The sequence below is a fragment of the Osmerus eperlanus genome, chromosome 20 (genome assembly GCF_963692335.1).
Source record: "Osmerus eperlanus chromosome 20, fOsmEpe2.1, whole genome shotgun sequence".
In the NCBI taxonomy this organism is placed as follows: Eukaryota; Metazoa; Chordata; class Actinopteri; order Osmeriformes; family Osmeridae; genus Osmerus; species Osmerus eperlanus.
In genome coordinates, this window is record NC_085037.1 from 8812700 (window position 1) to 8832046 (window position 19347).

General features: G+C 45.0%; 2 protein-coding genes across 5 annotated transcripts; both read right to left on the reverse strand.

Annotated features, from left to right (window-relative positions):
* Positions 1-3223: 3223 nt before the first annotated feature.
* On the reverse strand, positions 3224-14270 carry LOC134040826 (SNF-related serine/threonine-protein kinase-like). 4 transcript variants are annotated; one of them, XM_062486950.1, is made up of 9 exons: positions 14122-14225; positions 13652-13745; positions 11978-12318; positions 11656-11874; positions 11288-11534; positions 7914-8055; positions 7159-7371; positions 6538-6672; positions 3224-6009 (listed from the first exon to the last, which is right to left on the reverse strand). In XM_062486950.1, exons 3-9 carry the CDS (start codon positions 12098-12100, stop codon positions 4581-4583), a joined length of 2508 nt encoding a protein of 835 aa, XP_062342934.1. In that variant the 5' UTR covers positions 12101-12318; positions 13652-13745; positions 14122-14225; the 3' UTR covers positions 3224-4580. The 4 variants fall into 4 exon arrangements, with proteins under 4 accessions (XP_062342934.1, XP_062342933.1, XP_062342932.1 ...); XM_062486949.1 differs by having other exon boundaries at positions 13648-13745; XM_062486948.1 differs by lacking the exon at positions 13652-13745 and having other exon boundaries at positions 14122-14270.
* A 2821-nt stretch (positions 14271-17091) lies between these two features.
* On the reverse strand, positions 17092-19236 carry rpl14 (ribosomal protein L14). Its single transcript, XM_062445904.1, has 6 exons — positions 19111-19236; positions 18183-18284; positions 17969-18063; positions 17729-17828; positions 17354-17407; positions 17092-17188 (listed from the first exon to the last, which is right to left on the reverse strand). The coding sequence occupies exons 1-6, from the start codon at positions 19111-19113 to the stop codon at positions 17126-17128; spliced, it is 417 nt and encodes a 138-aa protein (XP_062301888.1). The 5' UTR covers positions 19114-19236; the 3' UTR covers positions 17092-17125.
* Positions 19237-19347: the final 111 nt, after the last annotated feature.

Below are 19347 nucleotides of genomic sequence, written 5' to 3' on the forward strand. Positions count from 1 at the left end.
GGCTTGTGCTCTCTCTTCCAGTGAGAGGGAGAGTGGTTTAAGTTCTGTGGATCCATGTCTGCTCAGCACCTGGTATTTAAAAGTGCCACTTCACAAACACTTCTTATCTGTCACCTTGTTTTTAGCAGTGACATCTTTGCCAAGTCCTCCTCCCAACCCTCGCCCCCAAAGCTGTTTCCTGGCAACAGGGTAGCCACGGAGACCAAAGACTTCTTTGGAACCAGCAAAAATATAGGAAGTGATGCATGTATGTCCTGACAGGGGAATCATGGGTTGTTTATTTACTTAAGGATGGACACCATACACAGCCACCATACACAGCCACCATACACAGCCACCATACACAGACACCATACACAGCCACCATACACAGACACCATACACAGCCACCATACACAGACACCATACACAGACACCATACACAGACACCATACACGGATATATATATGAACACAGCTTTGGATGTGGCTTATGTCTACAGAACCTACTACGGTGTCTGTACATGAAAGATAGCAAACACCCCCTCCCCCTCCCCTCCGTATGAATGCACACACACGTACTGAGACACACACAGACACACCAATCTCATTTCATCACAAGCTGAAACTCAGTGACAGGCGAGTGACATGAGCTGAGGTTGGCCATAATTGAATTTCTGAAACACAGGGAATTGGTCTGCAGTGCCAGCGATACACACGCACAAACAAACGTGGACACACATACACACAGATGCACACACCCCTAATTCACATATACTGTGTGTAAGCTCTGGAAATGGCAGCCCACCTAGCCGCTTTCTTATCAGAGGCGAGAGCTCAAAACAAGGTCCTGGGGCCTTGCTGTCTTATCAATAGTCAACAGCAACGCCACATATAGTGACTGTCTCCTCTTTGCAAGGTGTTATACAACCTAACAATTCTAAACCTCTTGCACAACCCAACACAGACACAGTTGCAGTTTTAAAGGTTAAGTTGACGGCCCTGACAGACAACTTTCTCTGTATCAGCAGGAAGCCAGCTGAAGTGATCCTCTCTCCAATCAGATTATATTTAAGTAACCACAAACATGAAGCTTCTCTCTAACTTTGCATAATCGCATCCCTCCTCAGTCCATTTGTGCAGAAAGGCTACGTGGTTACGAGTGCAGAGCTGCAACCAACCAAACTAGACAGGCAAAGGAACAAAGTGTCTTTTGTATCGAACGACAAGAGCAGAGTGTGTTCATTTGCAGGGCGGACAAAGACTAACATAATGAGTCTCATTCATCACTCAAGCAAACCTGGCCTTTATTGTCAAGTCCTGCAAATTTAACCTGGGTTTGGATGAAATGGTTGTGATGGATGAGGCATGGTGTTCCCTGGAGATGAGCAACCAGGCAGGTTGTTCAGTTAAATCGGTTGTTTAGTGTTAATTCGATAGTAATAATCATAGTTTGGGTAATTTGCCAGTGCTTGCCAGTCCTGACCTTATAAGGTTTAACCGATCTGTCTGAACTACATCTCATTGATCTCATAGATCGCTTCCAGTAAGAACGAATGTTACGCATCGACATTTCCATAGTTACTCCACCGTTCCATAGTTGTATAATCAATCATTGATAGACAGTGGACCCACATGCAGATGGCATCCATGGTATATTTCTAACAACTGACATTATGATGTCACCAAAGTATCTGGTCATTTTGTAAACCCATTATGGTGTCACAATAGTGTCTGTTTATTCGGACACCTTTTGTGACATCATTAAAGCAGCAGTTTAGATTAGAGTTTAATGTCATAAAAGGGTTTAGATCTCTACCCTTTGTGAGGTCATATTTAAATGATTGTTTTATTAGGATTCAGCATAATGCACTCTATTTGTCTTTTCCAAAATTGGATGAAAATGCAATGCATGAAATTCTTTTTCATGAATTGAACTGCTTGCAAAGCCTAAAGAGAATTATAACTGAGATTTGCAATAAGCTCCTCACTTCTCATTCAATCAAAATGGCTGGTGAATTGCACTCTCTCGCTCACTCTCTCCTTCCTCTTGCTTCTCATGGAGTGACAGGTCCTAATGATTGCAGCTTTTAATTCTGACGGTGTTGGACTGACGCGTTGCATTTGGGAAAACATACAGCAGTAAGGCTTTGCCAACTTCAGAAAACATGCCTGACACTTATTTTTTCTCTTCAAAACTGAAGAGACAGAATAGAGGAGACACAATAGATCAGGACTTACATTTAGCATTCATTTAGCAGACGCACTTATCCAGAGCGACTTACTGTAAGTACAGGGACATTCCCCCCGAGGCAAGTAGGGTGAAGTGCCTTGCCCAAGGACACAACGTCATTTGGCACAGCTGGGAATCGAACTGGAAACCTTCAGATTACTAGCCCGACTCCCTCACCGCTCAGCCATCTGACTCCCTTGTTTTTCTTCTACAGACTCAGGGCTGAAGTTTCAGATGGCATAGTCTCTGAGACATGTACAAACACACACGCATACTGTACATGAAAGTAAGCTGAATCAAATCAGACACTGCCGTTTCCTTGGCACCACAGTGAGTGGAAAACGGGTAAACAGACCATTTTAGCAGCAAAACTGAACAAACACGAGCCTCCCTCGCTTTCGCTTACATCACTAAGCATACACACCGCTCACACACAACCACACACAAACATGCACACGAGCAAACACACACACACACGTTTAGACACACAAAACCACATCTACCCTCAAATGCACACACAGCTACTTTTTAATAGCTGTTGGGCTCATCACTTCTCTGAATAGTCAGGGACCATGTACCTTGCTCGGCGGTGTGTGTGAGGGACCATAGGGATAATCACTCTGTAATTGGGTTTTCCCATTGTAGCTCTGCTCTGTCTGTAAGCTGCGTTTATGAATAGAGGTGTGTGGGTTCAGTCAGGTTTTTTGTAAGAATTTCTGTCAACTGTTTGCCTCTCGGTGTGTGTGTCTGAGTGTTGTTATATGTGTGCGATGCTAAAGGCTGTAGGTCAATAGTTCACTAGCCTAAAAATGACAACATTATTTGTGCCCTGATCTGTTGTAGGACGTCCAGATGTTAAGTCGGATTAGAATGCTCCAGAACTTGCTGATGTGAAGATTAGAGGCCTTTCAGTAAAGCTCATAGATCATTCTCTCTCCCACACAAACACGACTAATGTATAACTGGTGTGCAACCTTAAACATTCACTTCCTGTTCAAAACAAATGGTCCCAGACCATACTTTATTCACAACTTTTTAATTATTTTTGTACACTTTTATATCATATACATACAGTATGTTATGCTCAAGACAAGAATTTTATGGCACATCCATTTTGTTGTACATTTTGTTTGCAGTCGTTGGTATTGCTGTGAGGCTACAGAAAGTTACTTAGCTGGGAGCTAGGACCCAGAAGTCCGATGGACAGGTGCTGTTCTCTGGCTGAAAGGCCTTGATGGGGAGTAAAGTAGCGACGGCAAAAACACATGCACTGTCAGGTATATATCCTACCACCATCAACACACACCAACACATGAAATAGGAGGGCTGGCTAAAGGAGGCTGGGGAACATGTGGTTTTTGCCCCCTCTGTTGCTTTTGTATTGGTACACGCTACAGTTGTGGTCAACAGCCATGGTCCTCGAGAGATACAGTGCATGTGTGTGTGTGTGTGTTACATAACCCTCTACCATTAGTACATCTCCAGGACCAGGAGCAGAGAACACAGGTCTATGGGAAAGGCTTTAAATAGAGCTAAACATACTTTATTAAATACTTACAAGTTCTCTAAATACTACAGTTTATTTCCACATATGTACAAGTCAGTGAGTTATCAGTGACTGAGAAGTATGTGTATGATCCGTCCATGACAGCCCATAGAAGTACAAAACTAAGTGTGAGAAACTATCAGATAACACTTTGTACCCCCAATATGTAGCATTTATAATGCCTTCTTCTCTATTCAAACGTCAGTCAAATCATGGTCCTATCTCAATCCATTTCAGTCAGCATAAAAAAAGTTTGACATGATTGTCTAAAAACATGGGTTAAAAAAGAACTGGCCTTTAAAAAAAAAGCATAAAACAATATAAACAACAGGGCAAATTAAAACATATTCTGAAACATTTTAGAGAGACAAGGGAGAGAGGAGGGACATGGAAGTGATTAACAAACAAAAGATTGTCATTGTGCAACATCAAGTAACAATGCAGTAGCATCTAGAAATCTCAGAGTGCACATAACCCCACCCTGACCATTCAGCCAGCTGCTGTCTCCTCTACTTCAATTTGTGCCCACTCTGAACTTGCCAGACCAGACTGTGTGTGGAGTGACACAGCGTTTTCCCCAAAGTGCTTCAAGAGGTAGAAAATAAATAAATAAACCAGTTGTCCACACACACACACACACACACACACAGACAAAGTCACATGACAGTGGAGTGAAAACTTAAAGCCAAAAAATGATTTCTGGCATCACATGGGATGGTTAGAGGAGGGGAGGAGAGAAAGAGTTAGGAGGAGAGGAGTGAAAGAGAAGGGGGAGAACACAGGATAATGGTGATGGTGGTGGTGGTGAGGGAGGGGGGGGGTTCTAGATGACCTGGCAGCAGCTGTGTGGGGTGGGGGTGCAGAGGAGACCCTCTTTGGGGCTCCTGTGGATGTTGACTGAGAGAGTTTTGTCGGTCAGAGGCATCTGCATCACGCGGTTCTTCAGATTGTGGTGGTTCTCCCTGGCCAGGTCCAGCTCTCCCAACCTCAGGGTGCCCGAACAAGGGCCCTCCAGTAGGGGGTCGGCCAGGGGGTCCAGGGGGGTTTGGTGGTGGAGGTTCCCTCTGGGCGACGGACCACCCAGTAGGGAGACCTTATCCAGGCTGCCGGTGGAGCCCCCCATGCACATCCGCCACATGGGCCGGTCCTGGGGCTCCCCTACGCCGCCGCCACCCCCTCCTCCACCCCCTCCTCCTCCACTCGTCAGGCTGTGGAACTGGGAGCTCAGACATAGGCTCATGAGCTTCAGGCTTTCCACCAATCCACTGCTGGGCTTGGCCGAGCCCATACTTTGACCCGCGCCTCCCCCTGGACTAGCACAGCTGGGGGGGCTGCCCTGTCCCGTTACCACCCTGTCTAACCCTTTGTCTCCTCCCCCGTCTCCCCCTTTCTCAAGCCCCTTCTCTTCCCCGTCTCCCCCACTGGAGGGACTACCATGCCCTGCATCCCTCCTCCCTCCTGCTCCCCCTTCCCCCTCCCCCCCTTCCGAGGGACTCCTGCCACGTCTGTTGCCGTCGGCGACACGTACCATGCCCTTCTCCAGCTGTCTCTTCCAGTGGCTTTCCGAGTCGTCGCCGTCGTCGCCGCTTGTCTCCGAGCCAGGAGATGTCATGGCAACGGTGGCTGCCGGGGGCGACTCCAGCAAAGACGACATCCTGTTGTTCATGTTGGTACAGAGGAGCAGGGTGGGTTTGGTTGGGGGGGCAGGCGCCCGCTTCGAACCACACTCCTCCTTTCTCTCCTCCTCCTCCTCCCTCTCCTCTTCGTGTATCTGATTGAGGATCGGTGCACTCTTCCGGGACGCCAGGCGGTTGTTGGGAGAGGAGGATAAGGAGGGGGCTTTGCATCGAAGTACCACCTGAGCAGGGAGGGCCGAGGGGGAACAGGAGTCCTCCTCCTCATCCTCCTCCACGCTGAACAGGCTGGGGCTCCGTGGCTTGGAGGGGGCGGAGGGTGCCAAAGAGCCCAGCCGGAGGTGGTTGGTGTGGGGCTTGCCCTGGGGCCAGAGCCCCCTCCCCTGGTTCTGTATGCCAGGCTGCAGTGGCAGAGAGGGCTCTGCTGAGGGAGGTGCGTTTGAGTCGTTCTGTCGTCGCTGGTTCAGGTCCAGTAGAGCCGTTTTTGGACGAGGGCCGTTGTGGAGGCTCTCGGCACTGCGGGCAGGGGACTGGGGGCCTCCGGGGTGGGAGATGGAGGACCCTCCAAGACTGTCCCCAATGTCTTGATGCACGTCCACCCTGGTGGGCCACGACTGCCTGTAAGCGGCCACACCGGGAGGGTGAGGCGGAGAGGTTAGGAACTAAGCAGAAAAAAACATTTTCTCTGACCACTGCAATGCTGTCTTTCTCTCTCCATTCTTTATCTCAAATCAAATCAAATCAAATTGATTTGTATAGCCCTTTTTACACGCAAGCATGTCACAGAGGGCTTCACATATGCCCATAGAACTGCCCCTCAACCAACCTAAACCCTCAAGGAAGACAAGGAAAAACTCCCAAAAAACTCTCTCAACAGGAGAAAAAAAATGGAAGAAACCTTGGGAGGAGCAATTCAGAGAGGGATCCCCTCCTCCAGAGACGGTTGGTGGGAGAGAGGAGCAGAACACAGGCTAAACATAGTCATACAGTGTTTATCTGTCCTCATATACTTGCTGCCACATATTCTCCCACATAGTACGTCTGTTTGTGTGTGTTTTTTGCACAGTGTGCATGTGAATATGCACGTGTGTGTGTGTGGGGAGGGGGGGTTTGTGTGTGCTTGCACATGTGTGTGTGTGTGTGTACCTGAACTGGGCTTTGCTGGGGCTGGCTGAGCGTATCTGGCTGTGCTGCTCTCTCTCCTGCCTCTCCCTCAGTGTCCTCTCTGCCAGCAGGAAGTAGGTGGCTGTGATGTGGTTGTACTTGTCAGACTCCAGGGCCCTAGGGGAAAGAAAGAGAGAGAAAATAAGTGCCATAATTAAGAAAATGCTGGTACATGGTGTCCTGATATTATCGGCGCGTTTCTATACTACACTGTGAGAATAATACTTCGAAAACATTCGAATGATGAATGTCTACCCTACAAAACACAAGCTCATGAACATGTAAATACATGAACAAGCTGATCAAAGCCCTGACGGCAAAGTCCAACTGCGGCTCAAGATTAGGAGAGAAGGGTTGGGAATCCATTTAGCGTGACACCAGCTGAGGACCAGGCACTTGTGGCCAGGGTGCTAATGACAAATAAATGGATGATGGGGGGAAGGGGGGGGCAATTAAGTGTGGCACCAGCTGTCCTGATGCATAGTGACAGATATCCAAAGATGTGGCAAAAAGACAGTTATTAAGACTGATGAAGCGGATTCATTACCTACTAATGACAGGTTCTTATTGGTGTGTGAGTGTGTGTGTGTTCACATGTCTCACTCTGTGACGGTGTCGCGGTCCGCAATGCCGCCCAGAACCATGCGTTGGATGATGCTACTGTGCTCCTCCTCTGATAGGCTGCGGTAGGACACGAGGGGTGTGGTCAGCTTGGTGGCAGGGGAGGGGTCAATGCCTTGAAGCCAATCGTGCGCCTCAATCAGCCCCAGAGAGGCGCGCTTCTTGGGGTCCCTCTGGAGCATATGACCTATCAAGCTGGTGAGAAAGAGAGAGACCACATGACGACAAGGTGCAACATGAAATCCAACCATGGACACAAACATGCCTTGGGCATTCAGCAGATACAAGATACAGACACACACACTCTGTAGCATACTGTATATGTTCTCTATACAAGAGCATTTGGTTTGACAGGAGCCTGGTTAAGTGGTTTATCCTACAGAGAGTTATGCTCCAGTGTAAGCTCACAACAGCACCTAGTTATAAATAGAGGCTAGAGTTTAATGGATGCATTAGATCCACTCAACACGGTGCCACAGCGCTGGTAGTACAGGGGGCCGCAGCAGAGTAGGAAGCTGAACAGAGCGAGAGAGAGGGGGGGTGGGGAGAGATAGAGAGATAGAGACTGAGAGCACAAGTTAAAGAGATGCTGTGTGAGGCCTCTCTCTCTCTCTCCATCCCTCCTTCGCTGTCCCTACCACTCTCCCTCTTCACACGTCTACAACCATGAAATATGCAGCACCTGCAGAGTACCTTCCAACTGTGTGTGTGTGTGTGTGTCTGTCTGTATTACTCACTCTCTGCAAGCGTGGGAGATGTGTTGCGGCACTGTGTATTTGCAGTCCATGATCATAGTGAGGGTCTCGCTGTCGTTGGTCTCCTGGAAGGGGGGCTGGCCGCACACCAGCATGAAGAGAATCACACCCAGACTCCAGATATCTACACACACACAGAGAGAGAGAAATTGGCTTACATGTACTGTGTATACAGTGTTCATCACAGCACACAATGTCATCTCAAACAACACCTCAAAGTAATTTGGACTAAACAGATTGTGGAAAACCCTCGTTAGGAAAGGATGGCAGCAGGCAGACAGATGGGAGAAAGACAAGGAGAGAAAAGGTTGAGGGTTTTTTTACGCATCATGAGCATCCTCAGTGACCTACATAACGTATGCGTGTTCCCATTCAAATGAAGCATGAATCATATTTGACCAGGACATCTGCATAAATACGCAAGCGCGGCCGGGACTGCTCCTGGGTGTTTGCACTCACAAATACCCAAACACACTCACTGTCACACGCCTGTGAAGAGGCACATGCTCGCAGGGACGAGCGTTCACATACGCATGCACACGCATCAGCACGCAAAATTTTACATGTACTGATCACACACGACCACGGGTGATTGCAAATGTGCTCACAGGAAATTGGGTCAGTGTGTTCACCCATCCTTCACAGCCCCTCACATGTTTGAAGAAATGGGAAGAACTGTCTGTCTAAGTAGGAGTTCAGCTGAGCATCCATGCCCTCCAACCCTCCTCCCACCCATGCCTCCCCTGGTCCAATGACACACATTCTGCAGAGGCAAAAAAATACAGCTACTGTAAAACACTTCAACAAACCCTGGTCTCGGTTTTCACTGTCCTCTGCTTTTGGTCAAGACCATGAAACTTAAATGTGAGTTCATCTATCTTGTCTCGATGCCACTGGTATGGAACACAACTAGGTGAACTGATGGCATTAGTATTGGATGTTTTAGATTTCACGTCAAGTTTGTCATAGTACTGTCAAACTTGCTGTCAGTGGTATGGTTTATGGATATATATGGCTGAATTCAAATCACACTTTTAATCCTGAAGGATAGTCAAGGCCATTTTCTACGGAGACCATACTGGTGGATAAAACTAGCCTTGTTATCGGCACGCTTTGGGGTCCTACGTATCCTAGCAACAGTGACCCCAGGTCTGTCATTACCCTGCCGGAGGTCCACCAACTTCCTGGATAACTTTATTTATAAACCAGCAGGCTGACAGCTCACTGGATCACTTTATTTATAAACTATCAGATGGAAAGCTTTCTAGAGAACTTCTTTGAAGTACAGAACATGTCACAGTAACTCGGTCATTAACGTACACAGCATGGTTATTAGCAGTGACAGCTAGTTATGTGTTTAAACACCCCCTGAACCTCTCTTTCAACAACCCGGTGCTAAGATACAATCTTCTCTCTATAACAGCCAGCACCCCTTCATTTCCTATTTCCTTATCCCTGGGCCAATCTTGGCTTCATTCAATATCCCATTGCCAGTCAACATTATGCAATATTCTAGACAATGGTACATTCAACACAACTAAAATAGTTACGCAAGACATCAGAATTGCATTGGTACTATTACTGTAGAAAGCCAATGCTAATCTTGTCAAATAGACTGTTCCAATTCATGACATTTTCTTGACTCAGTTCCAAGTGAACACATTCGAAAAAACCTGATAAGCATCCTTATCATCCAATCAGAGCTCAGATCTCTGCTTATCAGCTCTCAGAGGCAGCTGTGAAGACAATCCCTTTGAATCTTCAGCACGTGAGCTCAGAACCAACTGCCACATGCCCGCCAGGCTCCCTCACACCTGACCGGCAGATGTCACCTTGGTAATGGCTACCGTTTGCCCTTTTCGCTCCAGGTCTCAACATGCTGTGTCCACGTGTCAAACCTTTTACACAAAAACATACATGTTACATTACCAACTGAGATCAAACAATACTACGACACGTTATACGACTAAATCAACAGTTTACAAACAAGCACACACACCAGGGGCATAGGTTTGTTTTCAAATGTGGGGGCAACAGAATTGCAGTTTTCAAAATTAAACCTAAGCCCATGACACACACTGTAAAAACACTTGCATGCTGATCCACGCACACACCACATCTGAAATCTGGGTCAAACACTCAGACAAGATGTTAAGGGACAAATGACCAATACAGAGCCAACCAATGACTGCAGGCCTTAGCAGCCTACCACTAGTTTAAATCTAGTGACACACACAGTACACACACACACATGCAAGTGTGAGCATGTGCAGAGAGAGAGAGAGAGAGAGAGAGAGAGAGAGAGAGAGAGAGAGAGAGAGAGAGAGAGAGAGAGAGAGAGAGAGAGAGAGAGAGGGGAGAAAAATTGGAGAAGATTGCCGCTGTTTCCCCACTCAGTCAGAAAAATTGAAAAAAAATGTTTTTGCCCTCTATCTTTTGGTCGGACGCACAGGCCTCTGGGTGGAGGGGGTGAATACTGATGCCTGTTCTCTTTCTCTCATACTTTCTCTTTCTTTTTCATTTCATTTCATTTCTATTACTTTTTCAATTACTCCTTTTGATACCGGGCTCCGGGATAACCAGAAGCTTTGACGGGGGGATTGGGAGATGGGTGCACAAGAACAACTGAAATGAATTAAGGTGCGGAGAGACCAATTTCAATCTGAATTGATATTCAATTTCTTATTAGGCTGAGATGGTTTATGTTTCACTGATGCCAGGGGTGTGAAAGTAACCTGACAATCCTCTAAATTGGCCAGGAGAGAGAGAAGCACTGAAGCTTTAAAAGTGTGCACACACTTAGTCAGGTGATGGGGCGAGCAAAAACGTTGTTTCTATAAATGTACTGACCCATGGTCGGTCAGTGGGTTATCAAAGTGATTATCTATACAGGTAACATTATAATATAATCCTATGTGAGTTGTTAGAAAGGTGCAGAACAACAATAAACGCCATAACTATTGTAAGGGTAAAGGTGTCAGGATATTTGGCAGTTAGCATTCTAGACCAAACGTGGCCTGAACTTAACCACCTCTACCATTGCTAGTGGCTAGAAAAACAAGGTGCCATGGTGCTGCTGGAGCTGTAGGTCATTAGCATAGGCAGCCTTAAGACATATCAGATACAGGACATGAGATAAAAGGACGTAATGTTCCAGAAAAAGAACTACACACACTGTGGACTATGGCCTCTGTTAGAATAAACCCAGCACACAATGCAAATCCACACAGACACATTAAAAACACTTTGTATACTCACAGCAAAGGCATCGTGTCACAATCTATTTGCACTAAAGATAGAATGAGTACGTGCCATATCTCAAGAAAACATACACACACACACACACACCTACCCACCTACAGCGGGAGCATCGTATTCGTCGCCTAGCAGTATCTCAGGAGCAGAATATGCCAAGGAGCCACAGGAGGTGTTGAGGGTCTTCCCGGGCTGGAACTTGTTACTGAAGCCAAAGTCAGTGAGTTTGACCAGGCCCTGCTTTTCAAAGAACACCACATTCTCCGGCTTCAGGTCCCGGTGCACCACATGCAGTCGATGGCAATAGGAGATGGCGTGAACGATCTGGGCAAAGTAACACTTGGCCACCTTCCAGAGGGGAAAATTAGGTATAATTGATCAAATAAAATTAGGTATTGATTCAATACAATTTGTTAGTTTTTCTTCCAGCAGGAAAAAGACACACAAGCGAGCACACACACACACACACCTCTTCACTCAGGCCTCCCTCGTGCTTCATGATGCAGTCGTACATGTCTCCGCCATCTCCGAGCTCCAGGATGAGGTAGAGTTTGGTTGCTGTGTCGATGACCTCGTACAGGCGCACCACGTTGGGGTGCTGCACCAGCTTCATACAGCGCACTTCCTGGAACAGGTGTCCCCTGGCAACGGGGTCCAGCTTGGTCTTATCGATCACCTTCACAGCCACCTGTGACGGACACACATGACACAGCACCAATCAAGAAATGTTGACGATGACATTATTATTGTCGTCGTCTTCATCGACATAGTGGAGAAATGATTAACAGCACCTTCTCCCCCGTGAAGACATGGCGTGCCAGCTTGACCACGGCAAAGTGGCCACGCCCCAGCGTCTTGTCCAGGTCATACAGGCCGGCAATCTTGCCATCGTGACCTCGTTTGAACCCCGCCATGGTCCCTGGGGAGTAAGAGGACAATGCTGCTGTGCCCTGATCTGAGGTCAGCCGTCCATCATCCTGGTCACTGGTCCAGGACGGGAACAGAGGCGAAATTCAGTTTGTTCTAGATCACTTCCTGTGGACACCTTCTAACCAGGGGCAGGTTGGTGGACAAGATGTTAAGACCCCTGGAGGTTGGGAGGGTAAATGCACTCAGATATACTTCTCAGATCCTGTAGGAGAAGATGGAGAGAAAGACAGACAGAGATAATAGTATTTGATCAGATATCAAGCATTATTCTCGTATAGGCGTGCAGCAGAGAAGGTTACTTATTCGTGTCCACACACCTTACACACACCTCATTGTGAATTGCCAACTATGCATGACATTCCAGTACCACTGAGCCAAGCACGCACAGTCTGTGTTTAGGAACATTCCTGACAGGTGATTCTCACAAAGGTGTGTAATTTTCTCTAGGATACAGGTCATCATAGTTACGCTGATTGTATCTAACATGACTTATACAAAACAATAATACAACATTACTATGAACAAGACATCCTGTTTCTAGGACAAACATCAACAAATACGCTTCTCTCAGTCTCTGGTTTCTTTCTTTTCTCTTTCTCTTTCAGTAGATGTGGACAATCCCATTTTGGTTTAATTCATTCTCTCTTGTAAACAAACTTTTTACCTTCTTGACAACAGCCGCCGTGGGCGCATCAGACCAACCACAGCACTTACCCCCCTCCACCTTCCCACCCAACAACACAGAGCAGAAGGATCAAAGCAAGCCACACTGAGCTGTCCTAGTCCAACCAGGCCACATCAGAACCCAGACCAGGCTAATAGGATTATGTTGTTCAGGGTGGAGGGTTGAGTGATCTGATAAGCCTCGTACTGACAATCACCTTCAGAAATCCCACCAGCTGGCAACAACTGTAGGTGTGTGTACGTGAGTGTATGTGTGTGTGCCTGTGTGATTGTGAGCTCTAAGCTCTGCAGATAAATGAGATGGAGAGAGTCAGCCACAGACTGCATGCAGCTAACTGGGCCACAAACCAGACAGAAAATGTACCCGGAGTGGACACCGCTAAAATGGGTGCAAATTCAAATCAGATGTATAAAGACATGTTGTGTAACTGTACCATTTGCAAGTACTCTATTGATTTTCTTGTTAATGGACATTGTACATGGTTCACTGTAAAGGCTGGGTCAAGGTCTAATACCCGTAGACATTTCATTCAGCAATCTTCACAACAGGAATTTGACAGCATGACAGCACTGAGGAGGCCCAAAGCTGTCAATCAAAATGACTGTCACATGAATCCCAGAAATGCAAACTCCTTTTAGAAATGAATACATATAATTATTTACTATTATTATTATTGGTGTTGCTATTATTATTATTATTTGTATTATTGTTATTATTAGTAGTAGTATCTCTACTTTTCAATATATTTGTATTATTATATAAACATTTGGGCCTAGTGCCTGAAAATGAACAACAACGATATCAAAATGATGACTGAAAAAGCTGCATCAAAAAAACATAGCCTACCTACTTCTGCTCTTTGGAGACCTTTCTGTGTTGTCCGTGTCAATATACCCAGGACTGCATCCAAGTTCTCACTGATTCAAAATATGACGGGATACATGCTGACGAAGCCAATAAGAAACGCTCTATTATTACATTAAGCAAAGCAGCGACCACAATGGAAACAGCTCAAATTCAACCTGCATGCGCATATATAATCAAACATGCATGGCTCAATATTTGGCTTACACCTCGAGGCATACAGTGAAAAAAGACATGGCACAAAACTGGACAAAGCTCGAAGAAACCGTGTACATGTGCTGTGAAGCGCTGCACATTACCTGCCTGGTCAATAGTCGCTCAGGTGAAAGCTCCTATTCTAGAGCGTCTAATGTTGGCTATACGTCCTTTCGGTTATTTACGGTTGTTATATCACCATTTGCTGATTTTACAATCATAAATATCAGGCTGACAAGATTAGTCGGTTATGGAACTTACCACTGCAGCAAATAACAGCACCTCACGATAAAAAACGTCCAACATCAGTGAATCTGCCAACTCTATCAAGCGCTCGAAGCCACACTGCGCATACTTGCTCGGTCTCATTCATCTCTGACGTCAGATGTACGCACACCACAAAGCATGTTTATTTCTGTATAAAAAAAAAATGTTTATTCATATCTTACTGCTACATGAGTCAACTGCCAGCGTTTTTTATAATCTCAATAAACAAGAATACATTTAAAAATATATTATCTTACATGTACCTCATGGTCTTGGCCAACCCTACAACAATGTGATTGCGTAATTTAACTATTTGCATTGCAGTGTGGGGGAGAGGTGTCATGTCAGCTGGAGATCTATGAGAAAGACAGCGACATGCCATCCTCAACCATGATTCCACTTGAGATCCTCATTATCCATGATAATAGAATACATTTCTACAGAACACGCATGGATGGATCTTTCATCTTTGTTCCCCATTCTCACGTTGACACAACCAATCTGTGTGTAGGCTAGATGTTCTCATCTAACTAATAAAGTAGTTTGTATCTGACATCCACATAAGTTGATAGCGATTACAACTCAGTGGTTACCCATTATCTGTTCTCATCACTGAACCAAGGCAAGGGCAATGTTCAGTTCAGTAATATACAGTTAGGTCCATAAATATTTGGACATTGACACAATTTTCATCATTTTGGCTCTGTATACCACCACAATGGATTTGAAATGAAACAATCAAGATGTGCTTTAAGTGCAGACTTTCAGCTTTAATTTCAGGGTATTTACATCCAAATCAGGTGAACGGTGTAGGAATTACAACACATTTTATATGTGGCCCCCCCCTTTTTAAGGGACCAAAAATAATTGGACAAACTAACATAATCATAAATCTAATTGTCACTTTTAATACTTGGTTGCAAATCCTTTGCAGTCAATGACAGCCTGAAGTCTGGAACCCATAGACATCACCAGACGCTGGGTTTCGTCCCTGGTGATGCTCTGCCAGGCCTCTACTGCAACTGTCTTCAGTTCCTGCTTGTTCTTGGGGCATTTTCCCTTCAGTTTTGTCTTTAGCAAGTGAAATGCATGCTCAATTGGATTTAGGTCAGGTGATTGACTTGGCCATTGCAGAACATTCCACTTCTTTGCCTTAAAAAACTCTTTGGTTGCTTTCGCAGTATGCTTCGGGTCATTGTCCATCTGCACTGTGAAGCGCCATCCTATGAGTTCTGAAGCATTTGGCTGAATCTGAGCAGATAATATTGCCCGAAACACTTCAGAATTCATACTGCTTTTGTCAGCAGTCACATCATCGATAAATACAAGGGAACCAGTTCCATTGGCAGCCATACATGCCCACGCCATAACACTACCTCCACCATGCTTCACTGATGAGGTGGTATGCTTTGGATCATGAGCAGTTCCTTCCCTTCTCCATACTCTTCTCTTCCCATCATTCTGGTACAAGTTGATCTTGGTCTCATCTGTCCATAGGATGTTGTTCCAGAACTGTACAGGCTTTTAGATGTTTTTTGGCAAACTCTAATCTGGTCTTCCTGTTTTTGAGACTCACCAATGATTTACATCTTGTGGTGAACCCTCTGTATTTACTCTGGTGAAGTCTTCTCTTAATTGTTGACTTTGACACAGATACGCCTACCTCCTGGAGTGTTCTTGATCTGGCCAACTGTCCGGGTCTTTTGGTGTTGCTGAGCTCACCAGTGCGTTCTTTCTTTTTAAGAATGTACCAAACAGTTGATTTGGCCACACCTAATGTTTTTGCTATCTCTCTGATAGGTTTGTTTTGATTTTTCAGCCTAACGATGGCTTGCTTCACTGATGGTGACAGCTGTTTGGACTTCATATTGAGAGTTGACAGCAACAGATTCCAAACACAAATACCATACTTGAAATGAACTCTAGACCTTTTATCTGCTCCTTGTCAATGAAATAACAAACTCTCATGAAGGAATAACATACACCTGGCCATGGAACAGCTGAGCAGCCAATTGTCCAATTACTTTTGGTCCCTTAAAAAGGGGGGGGGCACATATCAAATGTGTTGTAATTCCTACACTGTTCACCTGATTTGGATGTAAATACCCTGAAATTAAAGCTGAAAGTCTGCACTTAAAGCACATCTTGATTGTTTCATTTCAAATCCATTGTGGTGGTATACAGAGCCAAAATGATGAAAATGGTGTCAATGTCCAAATATTTATGGACCTAACTGTAAGCACTTCATAGTGTGGAACCTGTTTGTCAAGGGAGGCCCATCGAGACCCATACAATGAAGTCCTACCCAGTTAAGGTGAACCTAAACCAAAGACGTGCTTTACAGTAGTAGTTTTCAGTGCAACTTCTCCAGTATTCAATGTCAAACATATATACAACTTAAGCCTTTGTGCTTTAATAAAAAGATAATCACGTACTGTCATGAATACCCATGACATTGTGATTGCAGTTGTAAAATCACATACTTTCTGGTAGTCTTTAATTCTGTCATTTCCAATCTGTACAACAGTTGACATCAAAGCTGTCATAGCACGAATATTAACCTTTTGCTGCCTTCTAGTGTTTTTGGGGGAGAATGACAGGTACTACTAATCCTAATCCGTCTGGCAAATGCTTGCCATTTGATATTCCAATGAATTTTCCATAAAACATCAGGTTGTAACATCCTGCATACAGATTTGAATTGGCATGATGAATGTAGTGTAGGGGTATAACCCTGGGAATATATCGTTTTGCAACAGATGTCCACAGATCCCATATCTTTATAGTTTTTCCAATAATGAGCCAATAAAGAACAAATTGTCTATTTAACACATTTTTACCTTTTTTCCCACACTGGTACTTGGTCACATGAGCCATCCACCATTGCATGGGCGGTGTACCATAAGCATACAAGCTTTCTAAAACAAGACTGGAGATGTAAACAGACTTGGAGATACACAGGAGAACAATTGAACAAGATGGTTTATTTGGGGACAGATTATGCCTTCTTTGTGGCCTCCTTCTGCAGCTTCTTCACCTCGTGCTTGATGATCTTGTTCCTCTGAGGACAGGAGACGAGGGTAAAGGTCAGGCAAACAGCAGAAACACATGCTTCCAGAAAAAAGGTTTTAAAGGTACAGAAGACCAACACATTAGTTAATTGTCTTGTATAGGTCCTTTGATCTGGACCTGCTAAAGTGCACAAATCAGATTTTTTTTTACTCACCATCTTCTTGGCCTTCATCACCTTGTAACGGTCAAAGTCAGTCATTTGGGACCTCTGCAAAGAGAAAGAACACATAACTAAATGAGTGACCACACCAACTGGATTCTAATTCTTTTTTTTTTCTCAATTTAAAACAAATCAAACCAATGATTAAAAATATCAAGAACGACATTTTATAATGTCATCACAGAACTGCGTGTGGAGCTCCAATTCCATACTTTAAAGTTGGTTTTACCCTCATGTTCAAACAAAGGCTTGTCCCCCAATAACAAAACTCGAACAAAATCTAGGTCACAATAACATTTACAGACAATAATACTGAAGTACATCAGGTTCTTGGCATTGTTGCCATTAGCAACAGCTGCATCCTCACACCTTTTGTCTGGCCTCGATCTTCTTGGCCCAGCTGCTTTCTGCCCACTTCTTGTTTACCTCGGCCTTTTCCCAGGCGCGCTTCACAAACTTCATGCGGGCGCTGGGAATAAAAAAACACCTCAGGGATTAAACACTGGAGTGAGCATGACAATGTCTGAGTTCAACTGTGCCAACTGTCAAATGGAAAGAGTCAAGGGAGTTGAGGCACAGGGCTTAGTTAGGGAAGGGGGCAACATTTACCTGTGTGGTACTTTGATCACGTAGTCAGTAAGCTGCATGCACTTGAAGGGCATAGACTGCCTCTTCACCCCTGTGCAAGGTCCATCCACCAAGGCCTGAGAAAACCAAAATCAGTCAGCCAGAGTATTCAGCACATTGGAGGTATTGCCTTTTGGTTTTACCATCAGACATCAGGTGCATTTGGAGCTCTGGATGAAAATGATAGGGTACTCACCCTGTTTTGGTCAATGACATCTACAATGGCCACCAGCTTGCCCTCGTGGGGTCCGAAAGACACAAAGGCGACTCTGCCAATCTCAACGTAGCGCTTGAAGACCTGAGGGGAAGACATGAGTTATACATGTACTGGGGGTGATACTATTAACATTGTCAGATCCCTACAGACGTTGGAATTTGACAAGCATTGGATCCAGTTAGCAGTCTACAATAACTATCCAAATTACCTACGCCCCCCCCCCCCCCCCCCAAAAAAAAAGTAACCTTTCACAAGTTGATAACCAGTAGTCAGCTAACATCACTACCTGTGTTTGAGTCAACTTTATTTGGCTTGGCTCTCTGTGGCTAACGTAGGCTGCTTGCCGTTGTCTACCTACGTACATTTGAGTAGCTGAGATGTGTATTATGCGTGCATACAACATAATTGATCAAGGGGCACACTGACTTTTTTAAAGCAACTAAAAACTGGCTCTCATATGGCAGTAGCATGTGTGACAGAACCATGAAGCTAGCTAGTTAGCTTCAAATGGATTAGCTTCAACACCGCTTCTATCTGAACAGCAGCAGTACCACACTACAATTGAGTCAGCAAACTAAAAACCAACGCTTCCGAAGCAGACAATAATGTATCCACACAGGTTTGCTCGTTCTGCTCTTCATTTTGCACATGCTTGTTAGACCTTGTTACAGAGCTACCGCTCGGTTAGGCGGCCCGTTAAGGACCACGTTGTAGTTTTACAGGCAGTGGGCACGACATTTCGAAAATATATAAACATGGGATACTGTTGTAATCAACTTACAAAACGTAACGAAAACTAACGTAACGATATATAATGTATGAAAATACATCATTAGTCGATCATTTTGAATAAAAGTAACCTATGTATTCATATTTCTAAATTCCAGAAGCTTCATGGCGAACTCACCATGATGGCAGTCAGCGATCAGAAAGGCCGTAACATTTCCGTTCGTGGCACATACTCTTTCCGCTCTGTATGTGCACATGCGCGTGTGATGTTGCATTGGTTTGGAACATTAACTCAGAGCTTGTCTAAAGGAGGCATATTATACATTCTCTGATTAAGTTCACATCGTACCAAAGTAACAGAGTAAATTTAGTCAACGTTTTAAATTGACATTTCAAACAGCTTATATACCGGGAT